The sequence below is a fragment of the Abrus precatorius genome, unplaced genomic scaffold (assembly GCF_003935025.1).
Source record: "Abrus precatorius isolate BTA unplaced genomic scaffold, Abrus_2018 Scaffold10, whole genome shotgun sequence".
NCBI lineage: Eukaryota > Viridiplantae > Streptophyta > Magnoliopsida > Fabales > Fabaceae > Abrus > Abrus precatorius.
In genome coordinates, this window is record NW_020874292.1 from 26,169,706 (window position 1) to 26,191,768 (window position 22,063).

General features: G+C 34.5%; 3 protein-coding genes across 5 annotated transcripts; all 3 read left to right on the top strand.

Annotated features, from left to right (window-relative positions):
* Positions 1 to 226: 226 nt before the first annotated feature.
* LOC113852445 lies at positions 227 to 6,054 on the top strand. Its single transcript, XM_027482721.1, has 3 exons — positions 227 to 483; positions 4,653 to 5,150; positions 5,243 to 6,054. The coding sequence occupies exons 1-3, from the start codon at positions 393 to 395 to the stop codon at positions 5,833 to 5,835; spliced, it is 1,182 nt and encodes a 393-aa protein (XP_027338522.1). The 5' UTR covers positions 227 to 392; the 3' UTR covers positions 5,836 to 6,054.
* Positions 6,055 to 7,418: 1,364 nt separating this feature from the next.
* LOC113869024 (la-related protein 6A) lies at positions 7,419 to 13,599 on the top strand. Of its 2 annotated transcripts, none has more exons than XM_027505129.1 (11): positions 7,419 to 7,812; positions 8,136 to 8,217; positions 9,237 to 9,331; positions 9,423 to 9,494; positions 9,569 to 9,648; positions 9,755 to 9,839; positions 10,804 to 10,851; positions 10,940 to 11,014; positions 11,077 to 11,208; positions 12,724 to 12,817; positions 12,905 to 13,599. In XM_027505129.1, exons 1-11 carry the CDS (start codon positions 7,510 to 7,512, stop codon positions 13,030 to 13,032), a joined length of 1,194 nt encoding a protein of 397 aa, XP_027360930.1. In that variant the 5' UTR covers positions 7,419 to 7,509; the 3' UTR covers positions 13,033 to 13,599. The 2 variants fall into 2 exon arrangements, with proteins under 2 accessions (XP_027360930.1, XP_027360921.1); XM_027505120.1 differs by having other exon boundaries at positions 7,424 to 7,812; positions 10,940 to 11,005; positions 11,071 to 11,208.
* Positions 13,600 to 14,554: 955 nt separating this feature from the next.
* LOC113849360 (phospho-N-acetylmuramoyl-pentapeptide-transferase homolog) lies at positions 14,555 to 20,858 on the top strand. Of its 2 annotated transcripts, none has more exons than XM_027479235.1 (8): positions 14,555 to 15,020; positions 15,137 to 15,424; positions 15,635 to 15,852; positions 16,258 to 16,708; positions 17,174 to 17,238; positions 18,488 to 18,675; positions 19,498 to 19,706; positions 20,275 to 20,858. In XM_027479235.1, exons 2-8 carry the CDS (start codon positions 15,395 to 15,397, stop codon positions 20,455 to 20,457), a joined length of 1,344 nt encoding a protein of 447 aa, XP_027335036.1. In that variant the 5' UTR covers positions 14,555 to 15,020; positions 15,137 to 15,394; the 3' UTR covers positions 20,458 to 20,858. The 2 variants fall into 2 exon arrangements, with proteins under 2 accessions (XP_027335036.1, XP_027335027.1); XM_027479226.1 differs by having other exon boundaries at positions 15,137 to 15,211.
* The last annotated feature ends 1,205 nt before the right edge of the window (positions 20,859 to 22,063 follow it).

Below are 22,063 nucleotides of genomic sequence, written 5' to 3' on the forward strand. Positions count from 1 at the left end.
CGGTGGGTGAGGGCCCGCCGGGAGACCGGGGTCTCAGAACCCGTAAAAAAGGGTCAGTACAGTGTACATCAAATAAATTATTTTTGGTACAAAATTAAATAATGTGGAATAACACTCTTTCCTATAATAATTAAAAGAAAATATGTGTCCACACTTCTGATGGGAAACAACTTTTGTCAAATATCTAGAATTATTAAACCAAACTTTATTTTAATAAAGTAGTTTTAACCTAAGTTAAACAGGAAAAGACCATAGTACTGCTCAGAATCTCCGATAAAAGGACACTCACTCCACCACTCTCTTTGCCTTTGTGCTCCTCAAAAACAGAGTACAACTACACGTATCAGATAAGCACATAGAGAGTGAGAGAGAGAATATTTCTGGGCGTGCAGATGGCTCGGAGCTCCACAATAATGAAATGGGTCACCACTTTCATGCTTCTAATCCTACCCCATTTGAGCCTCACAACCTTCGCAGAAGATGGTAATGTTCCTCTTCTTCAATCTCCACTCTTTCTACCTTTCTTTTACAATACATAGGGTTTGGATACTGTTTTCAAGTTTTCTCTTTTTTATGTGCGGAGATCTGATACTACTAGTGCTGGTTTTGCATTTGTTACTTGGTTTACATGCTTCAATTTGGGTACCATTCTATGATTTTGATCGGATTTTAGTTACCTTCTCACTGTGTGGTCTAGTACTATGTTGCGGTGATGAAATGCTAGTAATTGGTGCCTCTGATTGAAATAGCTATCTGGGTGCGGGTGGGGCTAATTCTGGGTGCTGCTTTTACCGGTGATTTTGCTACTATTTTTAAGATTTGGGCCTGAGCATAAGGATATGCCAATTATAGAAAGAAGAGTGTTATCTACTGAGTTCACAATTAGAAACAGTTAATTCCTGTTTTAATTGTTCTGTTTAACTTGTTTGCAACTTAAATAACTTGATATAGTTAATAGTTAAACTGTTTGTCTTTGTTAACTTTATATAGTTATACTTCTGAATGAAGGGAACTAAAACTCTAGTCATGATTTTCAACACTCTCCTCTTTGTTATAAGCATTTTTCTCTGTGATCCTCCTCACTTTTCTAACCAATCCATGGTGTTATTTCGTTCTCCACCAATTCGTTATTTTAATCTCATTTTTTATTCAGTGAAGGGAGCTTTGAATTTTATGACACCCCCCTATTCCCTTTTTTTCCTTGTAGTCCATGGGATCAATAATGAAGTTAAATTGTACCAAAGTTAGCTCTAGCTGTAATTGATTTGAAAGGTAATGCATCATTTAGTTCTAAGTTACAATCTATATAATGCGTAAAGCACACATAGTTGAAAAAATAATTTTAAAATATAAACTGGTAACTTTAATAAAATACTTTAATCTTTTATGTTAGCTATTTTTTTAGTTGCTACTCTTTAATTTTAGGCATTCAAAATATAATATTATGAAGAGCATTAAGAATATATTTTTTTAATACACTATTTTTAATCTTCGAAATTTATTTAAATCTGTAAAAGCACGAGTGAGGAATACTAAATTATAAATAAGACTCAAGTTATTTTTTTGTTTTTTTAATGAATTTTAATCTATAATAATAAAGAAAAGTGTGCTTGAAATAGGGCGATTAAAAAGTGTTTCTAACTTGTTTTTGCACAGTTCTTTAAATTAGTTGAAGTCAAATTTATATAGTTGTACAGGAAGAAAGTGCATTAAATTGGCTATACGAGTTTGATGAACACAGTAATGAACTGAAATAGAAATGTAATTAAGCTTCTTAAATTACTAGAATTGACTGTATACGAACAAATCACAAGGCTTGATTGTGTATGACTTTTTTTCGTTGGTGGGGTGGGGGGGACAAGACTGTATAATAATATGATATTTAGATATATAAAATGCACCGCAAAACATCGCCATCCTGCAATTATGAATGGCTTGTGGCATATTAGACGGAATAACCGGCAATGTAAATTAAAAAAGAAGTACCTTAAAAAATGTAGATCAAAATAGGTAGTATTTTCTTATAGAATGACTACAGCAGGAGAAAAAAACCATAACTAGCCTAGAGATACACAAAAGAATAGAAAGCAAGTAAGCGTATGGGTCCCAAGCAAAAGACCTTTGTGATTCTTGTTATCCTAGGGATGCTAAATGACCGAATTAACAGTGTTCCCGCCAACCGATACACGCTTTTTTCCCTCCAATCTTGACCAAAGTGCAAGGACCTTTCCGTAAAGGACGCAAGAACCCCTATTACTTTTTACTATTATTGTCCTTTAGGTTACTATCCTCATCGCTTCCCATGCCCAAACCTGCTCTGTTAAATAATAGAAAGCCCAGTAAGAAAAAAGTGCTTTTTTTCGTTTCAGTCAAATTGTAAGGATTGGGAGCGGAGTGGTAGCATGCGTTAGGACCCACGCGCTCCCTGCGGTTTCTGGTATAAGCTACTGGACCAGACCTCAATTTGTTCCCCGTCAACATCATGTTTTGTCGTTTTTGCTACCTTCAATTCTTCATCCTTCGTGCCTAGGCTAGTTGTCATGTACATTTGATAGGGTGTTTTTGATTCGTCGCTTATTTTGATCCCTCCCTTTTCTTACCACTTGTGCCATCGTGCGCTTCTAAGCGGCTTCGCGAGTTGGCACTTATTGAGACTCTTTTGAAAGTTTGTTCCTTAATTTATTGTTCCAACGTGGGCTTTCACATTCTTGAGGCCCATCTCGGATAAGGTAATCTAAAATATACTACGAGTCTATTGTTCTTTTCTAGATGTGTTGGTGTTATTGTTGTGAAAGGCATTAATGTGTAGATGGGACCAGATTTTAATAGGAAAGAATGGTGCGGGTAAGATGTAATCACTATAAAACAACGCAGATATTTGGTACATTTTAGTTCAACATGAGTGTAGATTACCATGATACTTGGTTGGAACATTTGCTTGTGGACAGCTCCTTGACAATGATTCTGCTGGCCCTCTTACTTGTTGAAAATACCTTATAGAGCAAATGTGGCCCCACACTCGTTACAATCAGCATCTTCTTAAAATAAATTATATTCATGCTATACTTTATGCTTCGCTTGCTTGAAACACTAGTTGCTATTGAGTAATTATTTTGGATGTTGGTTTATATAATTTTCACTTTGTCACCTCTGTTGCAGTCTAAACGTAATTAACATGCACTACTTACTAACTTGAATAAATAAAATGTGTACGTTCTTTTTGTCAACTATGCCAAGATGTTTTAGAAAGTTAAAGTGTACTAGGACTTGATCACCTGACTAACTTACTTAGACACTGACCATGTACAGGAAGGGGGGGGGGGGTTGAATCTTTAGACTTTAATAAGGTTCTTTTCGTGTGTTTTAAGGACTTACAAGAATTTATACATAATAAATTTTTATTAAAAAATATTAAATTTTCGTCAACTTGTTTTTTTTATAATGTCTCTAGACACAAAAAACTTTTAAAAATAAATTTAGAAAGAAAAGCGGAGATTGTGTGCTGAAGGATTATTCGAGATTTAAATTTAATCTTGGTGAATTTTGTTTGGGTCCCATGTTTTAAACTTTTGAAAATGCAAACTTTCCTTTTTTTATTGTTATTTCTGTTAGAATTAAGAATTGTCTTGGCTTAACTAAGCTTCAGCTGTTAGCTTAAGGGAAGGGATTGTACCAATGCCCAACCGATTTAAAATTTAATAATTTTACCAAAGATTGAAGTACCTAACCATGTTCGATAAGTTGAACTTGAAGGGACATTTTTTTTTATAAACTATATTCAATAAGTTGTACAAATTCAAAATGGTAAGAAAATATCGCATCAAAGGATCAATGATTAAAAAGATATACGTACCAAATCATTGCATATTGACTTTTTAACATTTCTCTTTAACTTTTCGACCATGTTCATCTTTAGTATATGATAGTTTCTCATTTTGGAAATTAAAAGACGACTAAAGAACTGAATAGTGGGTGATAGGAATAGTTTAGTTGTTCTCAAGGACTAAGAATTAGAGTATTTTTGTTATAAAGCTTAGAGACAATCTCATCACTAATAATTTCATTTTCACGGGTAAGTTTTAAGTGACCTTAATATCAAAGCATTTAACTTGGTCGAAAGTTTGAACGGGGTGATCTCCCGTCTCTTTTATTAAAATAAAATAAAAAGGAGGGAATGAGTCTATAATCAATAATTATAACTTCCATAACTGCTCTTCATAAATTATCATAGCCACTGACATGCGAAAACTAGTTTGATATCATTTATTGAAAGAATTTAAATGTTAAATAAAAAAATCATTTTTCAATTTAACGTTTCGTAATATAAGATATCAAGTTGACGACTTCTGTAACTGAAGTGTTTTTCCCTCACTCTAGAATTATTGATAGCAGCATGGCAATGCGGTGAATCAAACGCGACATGCCTCTTTATGACATTTAATGAGACGAATGGAAGGTTTCATGGCCTCCAACATATTTCCTTGCAATCCGTTTTGTACTGGATCTTGATTAATTGTACAAAAAGATGTGAATTTAGAATATCCCTTTGGTGGATGATCTTGATTTTTGGGTGAAAGGTGGTTGATTTGATTTATTTGCTGGACACAATAGTTATTTCATACTAAAAATGGTTACTATAAAATGTGTTACAGGGTTAGTGGCGAATGGAGATTTTGAAGCAACCCCATCAAATGGGTTTCCTAATGAGGCGATAGTAGAGGGACCCAACGAAATCCCGAACTGGAAATCAAACGGCAACGTTGAACTGGTGGAGTCTGGGCAAAAACAAGGTGGGATGATCCTCATCGTACCGCAGGGTAGACACGCAGTGAGGCTCGGTAACGATGCTGAGATAAGCCAGGAAGTAGCGGTTGAGAAAGGTTCCATTTACTCTGTCACGTTTTGTGCGGCTCGCACGTGCGCCCAGTTGGAGTCCCTCAACGTGTCGGTTCCACCTGCATCACAGACGATAGACCTGCAGACCCTCTACAACGTCCAAGGCTGGAACCCTTACGCGGTTTCTTTCAATGCCGATGACGACACTTTTAGGTTGGTATTTAAGAATCCAGGCATGGAAGATGACCCCACTTGTGGCCCCATTATTGACAACATTGCCATCAAGAAACTCTTCACTCCTGATAAGCCCAAAGGTGGGTAAACTTTTTTTATTCAATTTTAAAAGCTATATCTAGAGTGAATTTTAATTAATTAAGTGAGTTTATTATTTACATTTGACGTGCAGACAATGCTGTAATAAATGGTGATTTTGAAGAAGGACCATGGATGTTTAGGAATACTTCATTGGGTGTGTTGCTTCCCACGAATTTGGACGAAGAAACTTCTTCATTGCCTGGTTGGATAGTTGAATCGAACCGAGCCATTCGTTACATTGATTCTGATCATTATGCTGTGCCACAAGGGAGAAGGGCCATTGAGTTGCTCTCGGGAAAAGAAGGGATCATATCCCAAATGGTTGAGACCGCACCTGACAAGCTTTACAGCTTGACCTTTTCACTGGGTCATGCTAATGACAAATGCAAGGAACCTCTTGCTGTTATGGCCTTTGCTGGTGACCAGGCTCAAAACGTTCATTACACTCCTGATTCTAACTCTACCTTCCAAACTGCTAACCTCAATTTCACTGCCAAGGCTGAGAGGACTAGAATTGCCTTCTATAGTGTCTACTATAATACAAGAAGTGATGATATGAGTTCTCTTTGTGGGCCTGTCGTGGATGATGTCAGAGTTTGGTTTTCTGGCTCCAATGGGCTTCGTGGGTTGGGCTTATTAAGGCTTGGCCTTGGATTTTTGGGTTTAGTTTGGGTTCTCATTTAAAGGGTTTCATTTGCTCTTGCTTTATTTATTGTTAAATTGCGTAATAGGTTATTTTGGATTTGGGTTGTAGGTAAAGTCACATTCCCCAAGTCAACAACGTTGTATTTGAACTCGCCTTAAGTTTATAGTTTATGCTATGAGAAATGAGAAAGTCTTGGCTGTCATTCCCGTGCATTTCTGATACGCAAAGTTTACCCACTTTCACGATTCTACTCGACGATCGAATCACACTTCTAATGGAATTGTCCCTAGGTACGAGGGTTGATGCAAAGAATGTGGTTTTAATGTACATCTCGAATTCTCATTTGTGGAATTGATTCGCTACAGTGAGAAGTTGATTGAATATTGCTTTCGCATTAAGGTGCTGCACAAAATCAGTTGTACAAATTTACTAGTATCTTTCGCGATAAGATTATGATATTGCTTTTACAAGTTATTCCAATTTTTTTGCTTGGAGTCACCAGGCAGGAATTTTAACAAGAAAGATTTTGATAAGAAGATTTTAAGATGCCCTTTTCCCTCGCTTGGTTTGTCGACAAATAAGGGAGAAAGAGATAATTGCATGGGACCCATGGTTAAAACTGTCTAATTATTAGACGGTAAACTCATTAAGATACATCTAAGTTTGTCATTTTACCTATATATATAGGTAAAATGACAAACTTAGATGTATCTTAATGAGTTTACCGTCTAATAATATATATATATATATGTATATGTATTTATTTATTTTTCCTCTAACTTTTTCCTCAAATAAAGAAAAAGAAAATTCAAGCAAGTAAAAATTTTAATTTTCACTTTTTTTTTCTTTTTATTTATTCTTTCAACAACAAAAGGCTTTATGGTCTTTGTGTGCATTGTTACTAGTTTACTAAAAATATTAATTTTTTTATTAAAATGATTTTTTTTTTCAAAATTTAGATAATGTTTGAACCTAAAACATTTCTGATTTACTAATATATTATATCTGTTTTCTTAATTTATCATATCATATTCATTATTCCATTTGCTAAATCTTTCTGTAATTTCAAAGTCGTTTTCTTAATTTTCCCCAACATATTTTTGTTTTTAATCTATTTTTTTCGAAATAATATCTTCTTTTATGCACTCACGTGAGTATGGATTTTCTTGAATGAAAGAATAAAACTCAACCATAATGCAGAACTTTCTTGAAACAGTTACAGCTTACAAATTTAATTTATTAATAAATATATTATGCACAATTTCATGTGAGGTGAAATGAAAAAAAAGGTTAAGATCTTCTTTACCTCTTATAATGGAGAGAATATGATATTCTTTTTACATATAAAATAATTGTAACTATTAATTTTATATTAATAGATAATAAAATTAAAACTAATATTTTAATTAAAAATGTTCATTTTAAAATATTAAAAGAATTATAGTCATTAATTTAAAGAAAGTATAAAAAATCATTTGAATTATAGGAGTAGAAAAAAAATACATATATTATATTTTTAGAAAAGAGTGAAAAAAAAAATACAAGAAATGAAAAACCCGCTGATTTGAACTCGGTGGTGGTGACCGAAGCGAAGAAATGTAGTATCGTAACTTGCGTAGCGTGTATAAAAGGATCCGATCTGAGAAATCGGAACCCTGTGGAGACAGAAAGAACCGAATACAAAACGCGGAGGAGAGTCTCCTCACTCCTCAATGGAAGGCGGCGAATCGGTTCCCCTTTCTGCCACCGCCGCCAGCGATACCACCGGCTCGCCTCCTCCGCTCGATTCTCCCGATCTCGCGGTTGGCTCTGACGATGTTGCGGAACCTGAAATTCACCCTCTGATTTCAGACGAAGACCACGATCACGAGCATGAGCTTGAGCATGAACACGAACACGATCAGGATCACGAGCATGAGCGTGAGCATGACCACCATGACGAGGACCACGACCGCGATCACGCCGCCGTTGCCGGTGTCTCCTTGGATGATCTTAAGCTCAAGATCATAAAGCAGGTGGAATCCCTGTCCTCGCTTTCAACTATTCTCAACCTATTTGGTTGTTTCTGTTTATTTGGCGTTCGGTGATACTCACTTGTAACGTTGAGGCGACCGAAGGGATGAACAAGGGAAAGATAAGAAATATAGAGTGAAAATTGTTGCTGTATTGTTTGCTGCTTTTTTAATTTGATAGATTAAATTGAAAACCTAGAATCGTGTTTTCGCATTTACTAGGTTTTTCTGTTTGGATGTATTTTATTCTTATATTTAGCTTTGCTCTAAGTTATTGGCTGATTTTCTTGATATAGCTTAGTGGATTGTTTGTATTGATTTTGCAGGTTGAGTATTATTTCAGCGATGAAAATCTGCCAACTGATAAGTATCTGTTTGGTTTTATCAAGAGGAACAAGGAAGGGTTTGGTAAGGGAAAAGTCTTCTAAGTATCGTGGTTTAACCTGATTTTAGCTTATGCATTTTCAAATATTGATCTATAATTTATTTATTTACTGACTTGTTCGCAAGTATTGTGTATTGTGATGTTAGTTGTTTCTGGAATATATAATATAATACACATATCCATTTTGGATTTTTCTCGATGGTTAAAAATTTTAATTTGTTGCAAAGCTGAATATGTTAGTATAAAATGTGGAATAATATGGGCTATGTATAATATACGTTGTGTAGGTGTTCCTAAGGGAAGTTAAGCATTGGATCTTCTTTCTGAAGTGTCTTGCTTTGGAATTTTCTCAAATATTCATGAATTCATGAAGGATAACTTAGTTGAATTGGCAGAGTGATGGTTGTTTAAACTTTCATTTTTGTTGACTCATTACATATGTACACTTAAATTACTTTTGTTTTACACTTAGAGTTCTTCAATTATAGTACTGGAGGTTCACGGATGGTCATATTTCCTCATTTCTGTAAATTATAGGAAGAAAAAAGGCATACTTGTGGGCTTTTTTTTTATGTTTCTTTATTTCCAAATGTTTTTTAAAGTGTGATCTATTAAAGTTCACTAAAGAAAAGGTGATTACTGATTAGTGATTTAAATTGAAAGGAGCACCGATTGTAGCACTGCCTTATAATAAAGTAATACTAATTATTAGTACTTTTCCTAAAAGAATCTTTAATTCATTACTAAGTTATACAAAAACCTTTCTTAAATTTGGTCAAATGAGAATTGTTATTATTTAATCTACAAATCATTTAACAAAGTAGTGCGCATACCCCTGCAGTTCTGCATGCATTATACGTCTTCAATTATAATCCTTTCAGATAAATAATGAAGCATCGATTGCTGTATTTGCTCTTTTTTATTGCTATAACTCAGATAATCCTAGTTCCATACTATTTTGTATAATTATCAATTATTATTTGTCCATGGCCTCATGCTAATGTATCCAATCATGTAATTCCTACTTACACTGTTTATGCAGTTCCTATATCAGTAATTGCTTCTTTTAGAAAAATGAAGAAGCTCACACGAGACCATTCATTTATTGTTACTGCTCTGAAGGAGTCTTCACTACTTGTACGATTCTTCCTTGTTTTGTCAACATGAACTACATTGCAATCTACTCTTAAATTCCAAAGGAAAAATAATTCTCTAATGGGGACTGCAGGTTGTTAGTGGTGATGGGAAAAGGGTCAAGCGACTCAATCCATTTCGTTTTAATGAAAATAGAGATCACAAGGTACTTAATTCAAGGAGGATGCTGCTTTTTTTGCTTTGTTCTTTGTTATCCTGTATCTTATTCTTGGACTCTAGTTATACACTGTTTTGGTAGAGAATTTGCCGGAGGACCATTCAAAGGAGAACATCCAACAAATATTTCATGAAGCTGGAAAGTATGATTTCTTCCTTAACTTTATGCTTGTGTTTAAAGTCTCATCAAAGATGGTATATTCATGCTTCCAGATCCGTAATGGTGTTAAAATGTCTTATAATATGCAGTATAAAGAGGATAACCATTAACAACCCACGTTCTACTGCAGAGTCTGTGAAACATATAAAGCAAGAAATGTTAATTAGTAGCAAGGTACAGAACCATATTATGTTAACAGCTAACCTTAAATATAGTGTTCTTACATTCACCATTTCATTGTTGCTTTTACTAACTTCAATTTAGAGGTTTTGACTGTCTCAGGAATAAATTATAATGTGACTGCATTTTATATTTTTTTCTCTTCTAAAAACTCTTGTTTTGTAGTATGGAAATGATTACATGCTTTATTGGTTTCATTGATATTTAGGTCCAGCTAGGGTACCAAGTAAAAAACTGTATTCTCGGATGATGCATATTAGTCTGCAACAATTGCATCTGTCAAGCCCAACCTTCTCCTTTAAAAAACACGAGAAAAGAAAATCCCTTTTCCTTGTTGCTCATGAACATGATAATTAACTCCATTACTGTGTCATCTTCAGAGTTCAGAGTCACTTTGGTGATTACTTTGGAAACTTCCTGTGGCATGATTCTTTTTTTCTGAAAATAAGTAAATGTCCACTTTGTATATAATACTTCTCAATAATAGCCAAGGGTTGTTTCTTACAGCTTATTCATGTATTTACTTTTCCCTGGTTCAGTTGGATAACAGTTTTGGTGCTTGATTGAATGTGGCAAACAAATTGTGCTGCTGCTTGGGTTTTATTTACAGAGTGTCATTCACCATCCTCCTTGATTTAGTTTTATAAAATTATTCTTTTTATACTTTCCCCAATAACATCAACCCTGCTGTCACATGGGCAGGCGTGCAGACTGATCAAAGTTTCAATTTGTGTGGTTGCATTTTAGAGCTATTCTTCTTGGGCTAATTTTTCAGCTTTTCCAGACTTCATTTAAAATGGTTTTTAGATATAAGATAACTATCTTTTGTATGCTATCCATGAGAAGATATCAGCTTTTCAGTGTTAACTTCTATATGCTATATTCTTCTCTGCCATTTGTGCCTTTGTTGCATTTAATTTTGTATGCACTTACGTTGTTGTCCATTTCATTTGTATAGTTACATGCTCTTGTGGAATATGAGACTATCGAGGCTGCTGAGAAAGCTGTGAGTTTCGGTTTAAGTAGTTTCATATTATGATTGGGACTTTTATTGGCTGGATGATTAACTGAGTCTTATTTCAATGCCGGCTTAGGTGACTATGTTAAATAATGAACAAGACTGGAGAAATGGCATGCGGGTTAAGCTTCTCAAGCGAGTGGTTAGTTCAGTTTTCTTTTTTCATTTGACAAACTGTAAAAGGCATTGATTGTAACTTTATGATAGGGGAAGTATGGACACAAAAAACAAGCTTGGAAAGGATCTAATTCTGAGAAGCATAGCTCAAGCCATGTATCTGAACAAACAGGAGATGAAGATAATCATGGCTCAAATGAGCATCATGAAGATACACATGAGGAAGAGGTGTGTATTGCATTTTGTTTTTCACCATTAGCAGCTTCCTATAACATATCTGTCAGTAACTCAAAGCCATAAGCATGGTAGTTAAAATCGCAATTTTACACGTAAGATCGTACAATTTTACGATTTCTCATACCTCAGCAATCCCAATCACACTCTCTGACTCGTTTTCCTAGGATCGGTAGAATCATAAGATAATAGGAATGAACGATTTTTCCGATGTTGCTTGAACTCATTTCTTTTGGAAAAAACCAACAAATTTGAACCAATTTTCATTGGCCCATTAGATTGAAGACTTTAACTCATTCATTTTGGCACTTTTCTTCACCTTTTTTTTTTCTCTCATGCACACAAAAGTTCTAAACCCCTTGGTTTTTCTACTGCTGGGTTTGACCCTATTCCCTTCAGTTCTTTTGCTTGTAGGTTGAACTCTTGGTTCATTTTCTTGTCGGTTCAACTACTCCTTGATTTAGCTCAGTTGCTACACTATTTGAGACCCTGGATTCAAGTTTCTGATCTCTGCTAAGTTACACTTTTTTAATCTAATTAGTTATTTACAAAAGTCTTTTAGTGGGAAAGAAGCTGCTACAGAGGGTAATGGGAGTTCAGGTGCTGCTAGAGTTGGAAGCAGCTAGGATAATGCTGCCAGTGGGGGTTCTGAATTTGGAATTGTTGTGACTTAGTAATTTAAGGTTCTTTTGTGTTATTTTTATTAATTTTTATGCATATATATAAATTCAAAATCATTTTGTATTTTAAGTAGGATTTTACAATCTGTGTTATGATTACACGATTTATGTGTCTCCTTAATTTTTCCGATCCTAGGTAAGATCTTGACTTTGACTATCTTGGCCATAAGTATTGGTTCCTTGCCTTTGAATGATAAATACATGTTATTTTATATTTTCTTATGTGGGAAATTATGAGCTTGTTTGGTTTGAGAAAACATTTTCTGTTTTCACAAAAAATAACAAAAATGTCATATCACTTTTTCTATTTTCAAATATTAGTGTAGGAAACACTTAAGATAAGCTGAATACCAAGTGGCGTTGTGAATATTTATAAAAACAAAAATCAAAATAGTAATCACTTTCTCAAACCAGACAGATCCTACTATTTCTCATAGCCAAGCATGTGCTAAATATCTAGAAGTCGTTGTTAGCACTTAGCAGTTCAAAGGAGAGCAGTGCTGTACCATTTTCAATATTACGAAAAGTAAAAGTCCCCATAGTCTTGATGTCTCTTATGCCTAACCTCATGGTTGTAGATTCCAGTCCTCTTGAGTTGCTAGTGGAAATGAATGGATCTCATTTATTCTTTTTTATTTTATTACATGATAAATTAATATTTTAAAATTAAATTACTTAATTGTAAAAGTGGGATTCACAACTGCGCTCACCTTGCAGTTTCTTTTGAAACTGTAGATGACCTGTATAAGGGCTGCTGTCCTTCTGTTGGATTATTATTGTTAATTTGGTGCTGCTTACATTTGCCTGTGCTGCTTTCCTTTTGTTACAGGATGGGGAGCATTTGTCTAAGGATAAAGGTGGGCAGAGGTATAGAAATCAAGGAAGACCAAGAAAACATAAATATCGTGCTGCAAATGGAATGGGTATCGTTATATATTAGCAGTTCTATTTGATTACTTTTTTATTTTTATGATTTTGAATTCTTTTGATAACCTGTTGCATTGTTCCAGGCCACGGAAGTACATCATCCGCTCATGCTGCCGAAGCATCAAAGCCGCCTCCTGGACCAAAAATGCCAGATGGGACACGTGGCTTTGCAATTGGACGAGGTCGACCTCCCGTCCCTGGTTCAAATTAGCAAGATTTGACGTCACCCATAAGGCATTGTGTTTAAATGTATGTTGTCAGATGTTTCAGTGATGTACTAGTTTTAACTTGGGTCCCTTTGCGTGTTCCCTTGAGTCAACGTTCAAGGGTTTGCTGCACTGCTAAATTGTGGCTCAATCTTTGGAAGCGGGTGTTGGGGGGGGTCAAGCACGTGCCCATTTTCAGATTATTAGGCTGGGAAAGATGAAATTGTTTTGTGGTGGTAATCCTCACCTTACGAGGAATCTGTGTAACAAAATCCTATGGAGAAATTTGTTAATGGGGATGAAGGTATGTGTTTGATATTGAACTGCATGTTTGGAATGTCCACAAATCACTTTTAAACGTCAAAGTTTTAACTACATAAAGTTAGATTCAGGGGTTTAATGTGAAAGTAAACATGTTATGGTGTTTTCTAGGTTAACATTATAATGGTCTTGCTGTCGTTGAAACAGTGGGAGTGGAATTACATGAAACTTATTAGTTAACATAGGGTTGGACGGGTCTGTCGTTAAGACGTGTTTTGAGTAAGAAAATGGTTCAGGAGAATGAGATAAAGGAGGATATTATCATAGTTTTTCAAGTCAATAAATGGGACAGTGGCGGATAATGAGCTTCCCGAACTCAATCTCAAATTTCTAGATTTTATCTGTAATAACCACCAATAAAAGAAGTTTGTTTAATTTCCATTTTTTGAAGATTCGATGATAAAGTAGTAGCGTTTCTTTCTTTTATCTGTAACTTCCTCTTTGTTTTTTACCTTAAAGATTTCATGCGTTACATTGCCTTCCAAACACTTGAACAAAGAACAAAAATGTGTGATCAAATTTGTCGTGGTTTTCTGCATAATGAACTGCCTATTTTTATGCCTTCTGTCAATTTTTGTTCTATTTGTAAATTTTTTCCCGAAAAGGATTTCAGATTTAAAATATCACTGGATAAGCAGTTATCCTTTCATATCGAGGATCTACTATATGAAAACAAGGTGATATGAATGTGTGAAATTTCAAACTTGTTAAACAAAGTCAATAAATAAATTTATCATGAATTGGCCCCTTGAGGTCTCTAAAAGCCAAAAATCAGAACTTGAAAAGCAAGTTATACCCGCCTCTACCAGCTAGCTCAGCCACACAGCATCAGCAGCTAAACAGATCGATAGCAAAATTACCAAGAATAAAAGAATTGTGGACAAATGTAAATGATATTCTACGTGATGGAACATGTATTAGACCCGTCGTCTACTGATCAAAGTTGTTCAAAGTAGAGCAGTACTAGAACGTACATCACATTGAAAAGCCCAACTCCAGCGAAAAACAGCCCCTTCTGGAACCACTTTTGATTATTTGGTATATGGCAATTACAATTAGCTTTACAGAAAGAGTTGGTATTACTATATATTGATATTAATAGTATCTTTATATCCCTTTTGGTGAAATAATATCTTTATCTCTTTCATTTTATTTTCTTTTAATAATAAAATGCATCATAATTTACATTTCCCTTGCTTTCTTTCCTTGGTAACTGTCGTGGGTGACTGTATAGCAACCGGTTTCCTTGTACGAATTACTTCTTGTATGCTTGGCTAGCATCGGAAGCACGTTTGGTGACGGTCCACGTGGCGATTGGCAAATCTGATGACGCCACTGAGCAAACGGTTTCGGCAACGCGATTATTTCGAAGTACAGCCATTTGACAATTTCCCTTCCTCTTTATATAATGTGCTTCTTTCCCTTCCCTGGCATGGAATATTCTCATCTGCCGTTCATTCCATTCTCTTCACTCTCTCCTCAGATCTACTTCCCCTTCAACTCTCTTTCTCTCTCTCGCATCGCATCCATGCCTTCTCATTCTCTCATACTCAATCACCACCACCATCTCTCTTTCCCTCTCCATCACTCTCGCAAACGCCTCTCTCTCCCTCGATCATCATCAGCCGTCCATTACTCTTCCCCTTCCCACTTCGATTGCGTCACTCTAAAGGTACTCTTTCGCTGATCTCAATTTTATTCAATATTAATATTAATACTGTTATTAGCTTTATCCTTAGTGAATCGTGTAATTTTTTTATCGTTTAAGCCTTCTTCAACTTTCTGCAGTTACGTCCGTTGATTATTCATCAATATAACTGCTGCATTCGACGTGATGTTGTTTCTACGAGAGCCTTCGACGATGTTCGTTCTTGCTTCTCTGGAAATTTATTTTATTTTATTTTAGTTTGACCGTGGCTTTACTCTTGCGATTCTGTGTAAAACTCACTGGAGATGCTTGATGTCCTGAAACCATAATCTCTTAGTTTCTAATTTTGAGTTTGAGACAGTTATTTTCGATCGTCTGGAGAAACGTATCAACGATAAATGCTAACTACGTTGAGAATTTGGTTAGAGGTGAACGAGTGCTCTTGATACTTTGACTAGTGATTTTTGAGGAACTGATGTAATAATTTTTACATTTTCACATGCATACATACATTTTCAGGGATTGTATCCGGAATTTAACTTAATGAGTCACTTTATGGCTCTAGTTAGTAATTCCTTGCCATCGACTGTGATTTGTCTATGCTGATTCGGTGTCATGACATTTATTATCTTTTACAGGATTCATTTGATATGCCGATTCTTGATGATTGGAATGCTGATGAGGCTTCTCCTGCATACGTGTTCTCTTCCAGCGACGGGGAAGACAGTGATGGTGAAGTTTTTTTGACTCCGGTGAATGATGTTGATTTGCCTTCTGTTTCTGCATCAGATAATGGTTCTCTGACAGTTGCTGCTCATCGGTTTGCAACCCTTGGGAGGGGACATAAGAAACATAGGCAAGTATGTAGAAACTTGTGCTAATGGTTTTTGTTTTGAATATTTGTCAATCTGAATATTTCATTATTGAAACTATTATTCTATAGCATATCCTGGTTTCTAGAAATTTGGTGTGATCATAGTCTACTTCTGCATGATCAATATTATTGTAATCATAAAATTAGTAAATAATAATTACGGAGCGGTACAAAAGCACAACAAAGATGAAGATTCAAAGGTTAATAATCATCAAAGGTGGGACCTAAATGAACATAAGATTTCATTTGAGGTTTTTGCCTGAGCTGGAAATGCATTTAGTTTACTTGGTAACTGAATGCTTGATAGCCTTTTCTGTCATTATTACTTAAATCCTTCCATATGTCTGATGCTATGGTAACCCAGGTCAGGTTTTAATGTATTTACAGGATCAAACTTGGCATTTTCATCACTGTGGGGCTTATAATTGTCTTGACATTACTGCTTTTGTATGTGGATTGGTGTGCATGGAAAATTGTCAGACTTCCCTTATCACCGTTTTACTTGACCTGCCCATTTCTCATATCAGCCATTTTGGTTTCTTTTGCTGGCTATGTTTGTGTTCCAATTTTTCGTCGTTTTAAAATTATCCATTTAATCAAGCAACGGGTGCCTGTTAGACATAGCCTGAAAAAGAGGACACCCACATTGGGTGGTTTGTTTTTTATACCTATTGGTATAACTGTTGCTCATGTCATTGCCGGTTCCTCATCTATAGAAGTGTCTGGGGCAGCTGGAGTAACTATTGCATTTGCTGCAGTTGGTTTACTTGGTGATATATTAAGCCTCACCAAGAATCATTGGAGAGGTTTGCCTGCATTGGCAGAAGTTCTTTTGGAGGTGACTGCTTTATTTGTTTTTTATTAAAAGCATTGTTTTTGGAGTTTTATTATACTTAATTGATTTATTGATTTTCAAGAACCTAAAAAAATCCTATATTGGTCCCTCGCTGATATTTTTCTCTTCATTTAGTTTAGTCCCTCGTGAATCAGTTTTGTTACAATCTAATCCCTCACTGGTTCAGTCTATGGTGTTATGTGATCCACATAGCCGATCTTACATAGTGGGACAAGGCTTTGTTATTGTTGTTGTAATTTGTCTCTTACAAATTCACCTCAGGTTTATGCTTCTGCAATCAAAATCTACCTACACATTTTCATGAGTGAGACATCAGATTGCAAAAATTGATCTGTGAGGGACTAAGTTGAAAATGAAAAGTTGACTAAAATAGGGTTTGTGTCTAAACTAACACTTGCAGCTATGTTATTTCTTCTTATTAAATATGCATTTTTTTATAACACACAGGTAGCTGTTGGAACGTGGTTTTCATTTTGGTTGGACATCACCAGTATATCTTCACCCTATGGCATGTATACCTTCTTGTAACTAATCTGATCAGCATTTTTCTGATGGTAACTCACATATCTGTTCTCATAAATGCATTTCACAGGCAGTTGCAGACATAACTTTTTGCCCCTTCTTTGCTTGAATGAAACCAGTAATTTAAAAATAATATGAAGATTTTCCTTTTGCTTTAAGTAAAATACATTCAATAGGTCTTAATCCTATCTGGCATGTTTGTGCTTTGGTGATATTGAATTTTGAAATTGTACAGCCTTCATTTGGTTTTACTCATGCAACTGAAAAATGTCAAACATGGTTCAAGTTTGGGGAACAAGTTGGTCTCCATTCTCTTCATACTCTGTTGACTCACAATTTGAGAGCTAAGACTTCAGTTCAGTATGTGAAAATAATGTAATATCTGAATTTTCAGACATAAAAAATTCAAATTTCATATTTTATCTTTGGTTTCCAAAATTTCCAAATTATTAAGGAAAGAGTTGAAATCAAATATAGATTTAATAAGTAGATTGTTAACTCATTAATTACTATACCTAAATTGCATATTTATTATGTATTGATAAAGTGTTGGGTGACCTAAAACAAATTATTTAATTTATATAATTTAATGTTTCCATTTTTTAGTATTTTGCCTTTGGTTCAATGTTTTGACCTACTTGTTTTTCTTTTTGGTTAATACTAACCTATTTATTTAACTGTTAATGTATTTTTATTCTAATTTGTATTTTTCACCTTTTGTGTGATAATTCATAAAATACTCCCATGTGCTTGGTGGTGCTACACTGCTACCCAAAAGGGAAAAGAGGAAGGTTTTTATCATGCTGATGTTTGTGACTCTGATGTTTTCTACTTTTTGTTTGACTATCCCCTAATCCATTGGTTTTGCTGAAAATGTTACATGGCATCAGGAGTGGAACTAGAAATATTTTTAGGTTCTAGTTTGCTTTAAATTTTTCAGAAGCCGGTGCATATATAAGCATTTTTTTTTTACTTTGGATGCACAACACCCCAACCCCCATTTTTATTCGTAGGTCGACCATTGCTTGACATAGAACTACTCTAAAATTGTAAAACTAAAAAATTCAAAGTCTTGTAAGAAATTTTTTTGTATATAATCCATTAAATTGTATAATGTAGATGACAATGCCTGTAAGTGAGACTTCTCGTTTTGTATGTTTATTTGTCAGGATGTCTGTTTGATTGATCCAGTAACAAATTATTCACGCCTCCTCCTTCCTCTCATTTTCTTATATGCAGGAAGATGTTGATTCCACTACCACTGGGCCTTGTGTACTTGGGACGATATTACCAACTCTTGACTTCATTTTGTTTTGTTTCCATGGGACATGGCCTTAAATTAGTTGATGCCCTTGATGGACTAGCTGGAGGTACTGCCGCATTGGCATTTATTGGAATGTCAATAGCTGTGCTTCCAATATGTTCTGGTTAGTAGCATCTTTTTTAAGTCAACTATGGACTTTGAAACCAAATATCTTTAGGTCAGATGTTCCTTTTTTAATCATTCATTTCATGTTCAATCTATAATCAATGAAAAGAATTGGGGGGAAAAAAGAGCATGCACAGATTAAATATTAAAATTTTGGATATCTTACTGTTGCCTAGCAGCAGCCTTTCACTTGAGCATGCTGATACGGTGAGGAAGAGTATATGACCTGATAAAGTTTGTCCGCTTGAGAACTTAATTCACAGATCAGGATTCCCTGCATAGTTCTTTTTAACCTGCATGAATCTGATCCCTTAAAATAATATATTTTTATATCAAAATGTTCCTTAAAATAATATATTTTTATATCAAAATGTTAAATTTTGGCTGGAAAATTATCAACTGTAAGACTACAAACTGCACATGGTGCAGTTAAAGAGCTCTAGAGGATCTGCATCCTTATTCATTGTTTTGTGTCTAGGTTCTCCATACTTCATCTTTAGCTTTCTAAAATGACAATAATGTCATAATTAAAAATGTCTTTTTTTCCTTCTGTTCTATTGTACCTGTATCATTATCTCTCATGGCAATCTGGATCTAAATATATTTTGGTTATATTTCACGTTTTGGTGCTACTGCATGCCTGTTGTCACTGGAGGGGAAATCTTAGTTTTCTTTAGGACTGAGCAATGTTGCCTTGCCAACTATCTTTCTGTATCATGAACTAAAAGGGTCAATTTTAGTGCCATTTAGAATGAATTTTAATTTTAACGTAGATTTTGTTTATTATATTTGTTATTGATTTGTAAATATGCCAAACCAGATCTTGCTATATTTGGAGCTTCAATGGCTGGATCTTGTGTTGGATTTCTTCTATACAACAGATACAAAGCATCTATATTAATGGGTAATATAGGATCTTTGGCACTTGGTGGTGCATTAGCTGCAATGGCTGCATGTACTGGAATGTTCTTCCCCCTACTCATTTCTTCTGGAATTTTCATGGTTGAGTCATTATCAGCTATCATTCTGGTTCGTCCCATGCTCCTAATGAATGCTTCTGTACATTGGTCTGAACTTTCCTTTTATGTGTAAAATATGTTAAGTATGCTCAAAGGCATTCATTCCTGTTATTTGCTTCCAAATTATCTTTATGCTCATCCACATTTCAAGTGTAAGTGACACTGACTCTGCTGTGAGATTGGCACCATCAATAATACATCACCTGGCATTGAGTTCAAATTTACTTATGGTCTGTCGTTATTGGTAAAGAGTGAGAAGGGGAAGACACAAAAATTTGTAATCATTAGGGTGCTGAGAGCTGTTACTAGGTTCAATATTTTCTATTTTGATTGTATTGTACCATTTAGCTAAGTTCAAATTTAAATTGCTTTTTTCCCCTCATATCGCTTATGGTCTATGCTCAACTGTTAATAAGGTATTAAGGTTCAATGCCATCCGAATATAAGGATTGTATACTTCAGTTATATACCGGGCATAGTTTAAAGTTGTTCGCTTTTCATTTCAGATGTGGTCTAAACTAGCGTCATTTCTCATGTTCTTATTTTAATAGCTTATTGCTTTCTTTTCTGTATATCAGGTATTGTACTTAAAGATAACTAAGGGCTTTAAGGGAGCAGGATGGCGCCTTTTGAGAATTCCTCCATTTCATTATCACCTCCAATTACGTGGGTTCAGAGAACCAAATATTGTATTAGGTGCATATCTTATATCATCTGTTTTGGCTTTGCTTGGCGGCTACGTGGGTCTTGTTTCAGCATAACAGAGAGTTACATATGAAACTCCTCATTCTAACTTGACCATAGCATTTTCTCATTTTTCTTCTTCATCCACGGTATTCACCGCCGGAGCAACGTTCAACTCGAATGAAAATGCACGGGTGCTGCGGCACAAACCCACCCACCCCCCCCTCCCCCGGGGGCCATTGTTCGAGTAATCCACTCTTAAGTCAGTCACGGACTGACGACCGATATCCAAATTCAACTGCTACTAAATGAGAATTATAATGAATATTTATTGGGAAAATTTATTCTTATTAAAATATTTTTAAATTCCCCTAGCTGTAGAGTCATATTTCATTTTGCTCTTAACTCTAACGCATATATTCACAACGAAATGCTAAACAAGAAAAAAGAATAAATAATGAAACGATAAATCATTAAACAAAGTATTAGGTTAGTCTTTAGCTCCCATAAATCTTTATTGTTAAACCTCACGAGGGAATGGCAGTTCTCTTTTATATTATAGATAGAATCCTTATTTTCTTGTAATATTGATGTCCAAATCTTTTCCTCACACGAGCTCAATGGATTTTACAATAGCTGCCTATTTAGAGAAGGATATGACCCTAGAATTGGAAGTTAGCAAATTGAATTTGGAAGAGTTAGAGCTTCGGGTGGTATGAAAATTTTACAGTGAAGGGAAGCGAAGATGGATACGGCGTTGTATTCTTGAATTTAATCCCCACAAGTTGTGGTGCAGATATTGTTTTTGGATGCCTTTGTATTTTGTATGAGGCTATATGTTATGTTTGAATTTTTTTAATTGTAAATGGACTGAGATGAGATAAAGTTAATTAAATTATCATTTTATATTATTCATATTTTTTATCAAAAAAAGATTTTATTTAAACTCTTGATAAGAGTATATTGATAATATTTTTTTTATCCAGGACTCCAATTAGTATTTGTCACGAAAAAATCACGTGATTTTTATAACGAGCTCAACTCTTAATTTTGTAATTCTTAATAAAATTCAACAAATAATAAATAATGTATTAAAAATTTTCTTAATATCTTTTATATAATAAGAAAAATATCAATAACAGTTACCTTTTTCATTAGATATAACTCATGTATGACTCATTAAGTATGAGATAAGACCCATATCATTTGATAGAATCCACTTGATAGAGAATGTAAAGCAAAAGTGTGTCGATACTAACATTTTATTTGTATACTACTACTTTTTTTATTTGTTGAAAAAGAAAAGAAATTATACAGACTAAAAATTTTAATCATTTTATTAGAATTAATTATTAAACTCATTAATTTGTTTTTATTTTAAATTAGCTAAATGATATAAATAAATAATTTATATAAAAATTAAGTGTAAAAATAATAATTAATATTATCTTGGATTTTTACACAAAAATAAATAAAAATAGTTTTTCTCTAAACAGATAAATAGAAATAATATTTTCCAAGAGTTTTCTAGCCACTATGCATTGCGCATCCCGTGCATCTCGTATTTGGTAAAATCTAAATTTTCCTTTAACTGGACTCTCATTCACAAGAAACAAAGCTGATATGATGTTATAGAAAAATGAAATTGATAAGAGATCGCAAAATAATACTCCTCCCTCTCTA

Excerpts from the sequence above, each read along its gene's own strand:
- LOC113852445 (XM_027482721.1), top strand. The coding sequence starts at position 393 with ATGGCTCGGAGCTCCACAATAATGAAATGGGTCACCACTTTCATGCTT. Across the intron at positions 484-4,652 it reads CACAACCTTCGCAGAAGATG|GGTTAGTGGCGAATGGAGAT; the intron begins GTAATGTTCCTC and ends AATGTGTTACAG. Across the intron at positions 5,151-5,242 it reads CACTCCTGATAAGCCCAAAG|ACAATGCTGTAATAAATGGT; the intron begins GTGGGTAAACTT and ends TTTGACGTGCAG.
- LOC113869024 (XM_027505129.1), top strand. The coding sequence starts at position 7,510 with ATGGAAGGCGGCGAATCGGTTCCCCTTTCTGCCACCGCCGCCAGCGAT. Across the intron at positions 8,218-9,236 it reads GAGGAACAAGGAAGGGTTTG|TTCCTATATCAGTAATTGCT; the intron begins GTAAGGGAAAAG and ends CTGTTTATGCAG. Across the intron at positions 11,209-12,723 it reads AAGATACACATGAGGAAGAG|GATGGGGAGCATTTGTCTAA; the intron begins GTGTGTATTGCA and ends CTTTTGTTACAG.
- LOC113849360 (XM_027479226.1), top strand. The coding sequence starts at position 14,757 with ATGTGCTTCTTTCCCTTCCCTGGCATGGAATATTCTCATCTGCCGTTC. Across the intron at positions 15,021-15,136 it reads TCGATTGCGTCACTCTAAAG|TTACGTCCGTTGATTATTCA; the intron begins GTACTCTTTCGC and ends AACTTTCTGCAG. Across the intron at positions 19,707-20,274 it reads CATTATCAGCTATCATTCTG|GTATTGTACTTAAAGATAAC; the intron begins GTTCGTCCCATG and ends TCTGTATATCAG.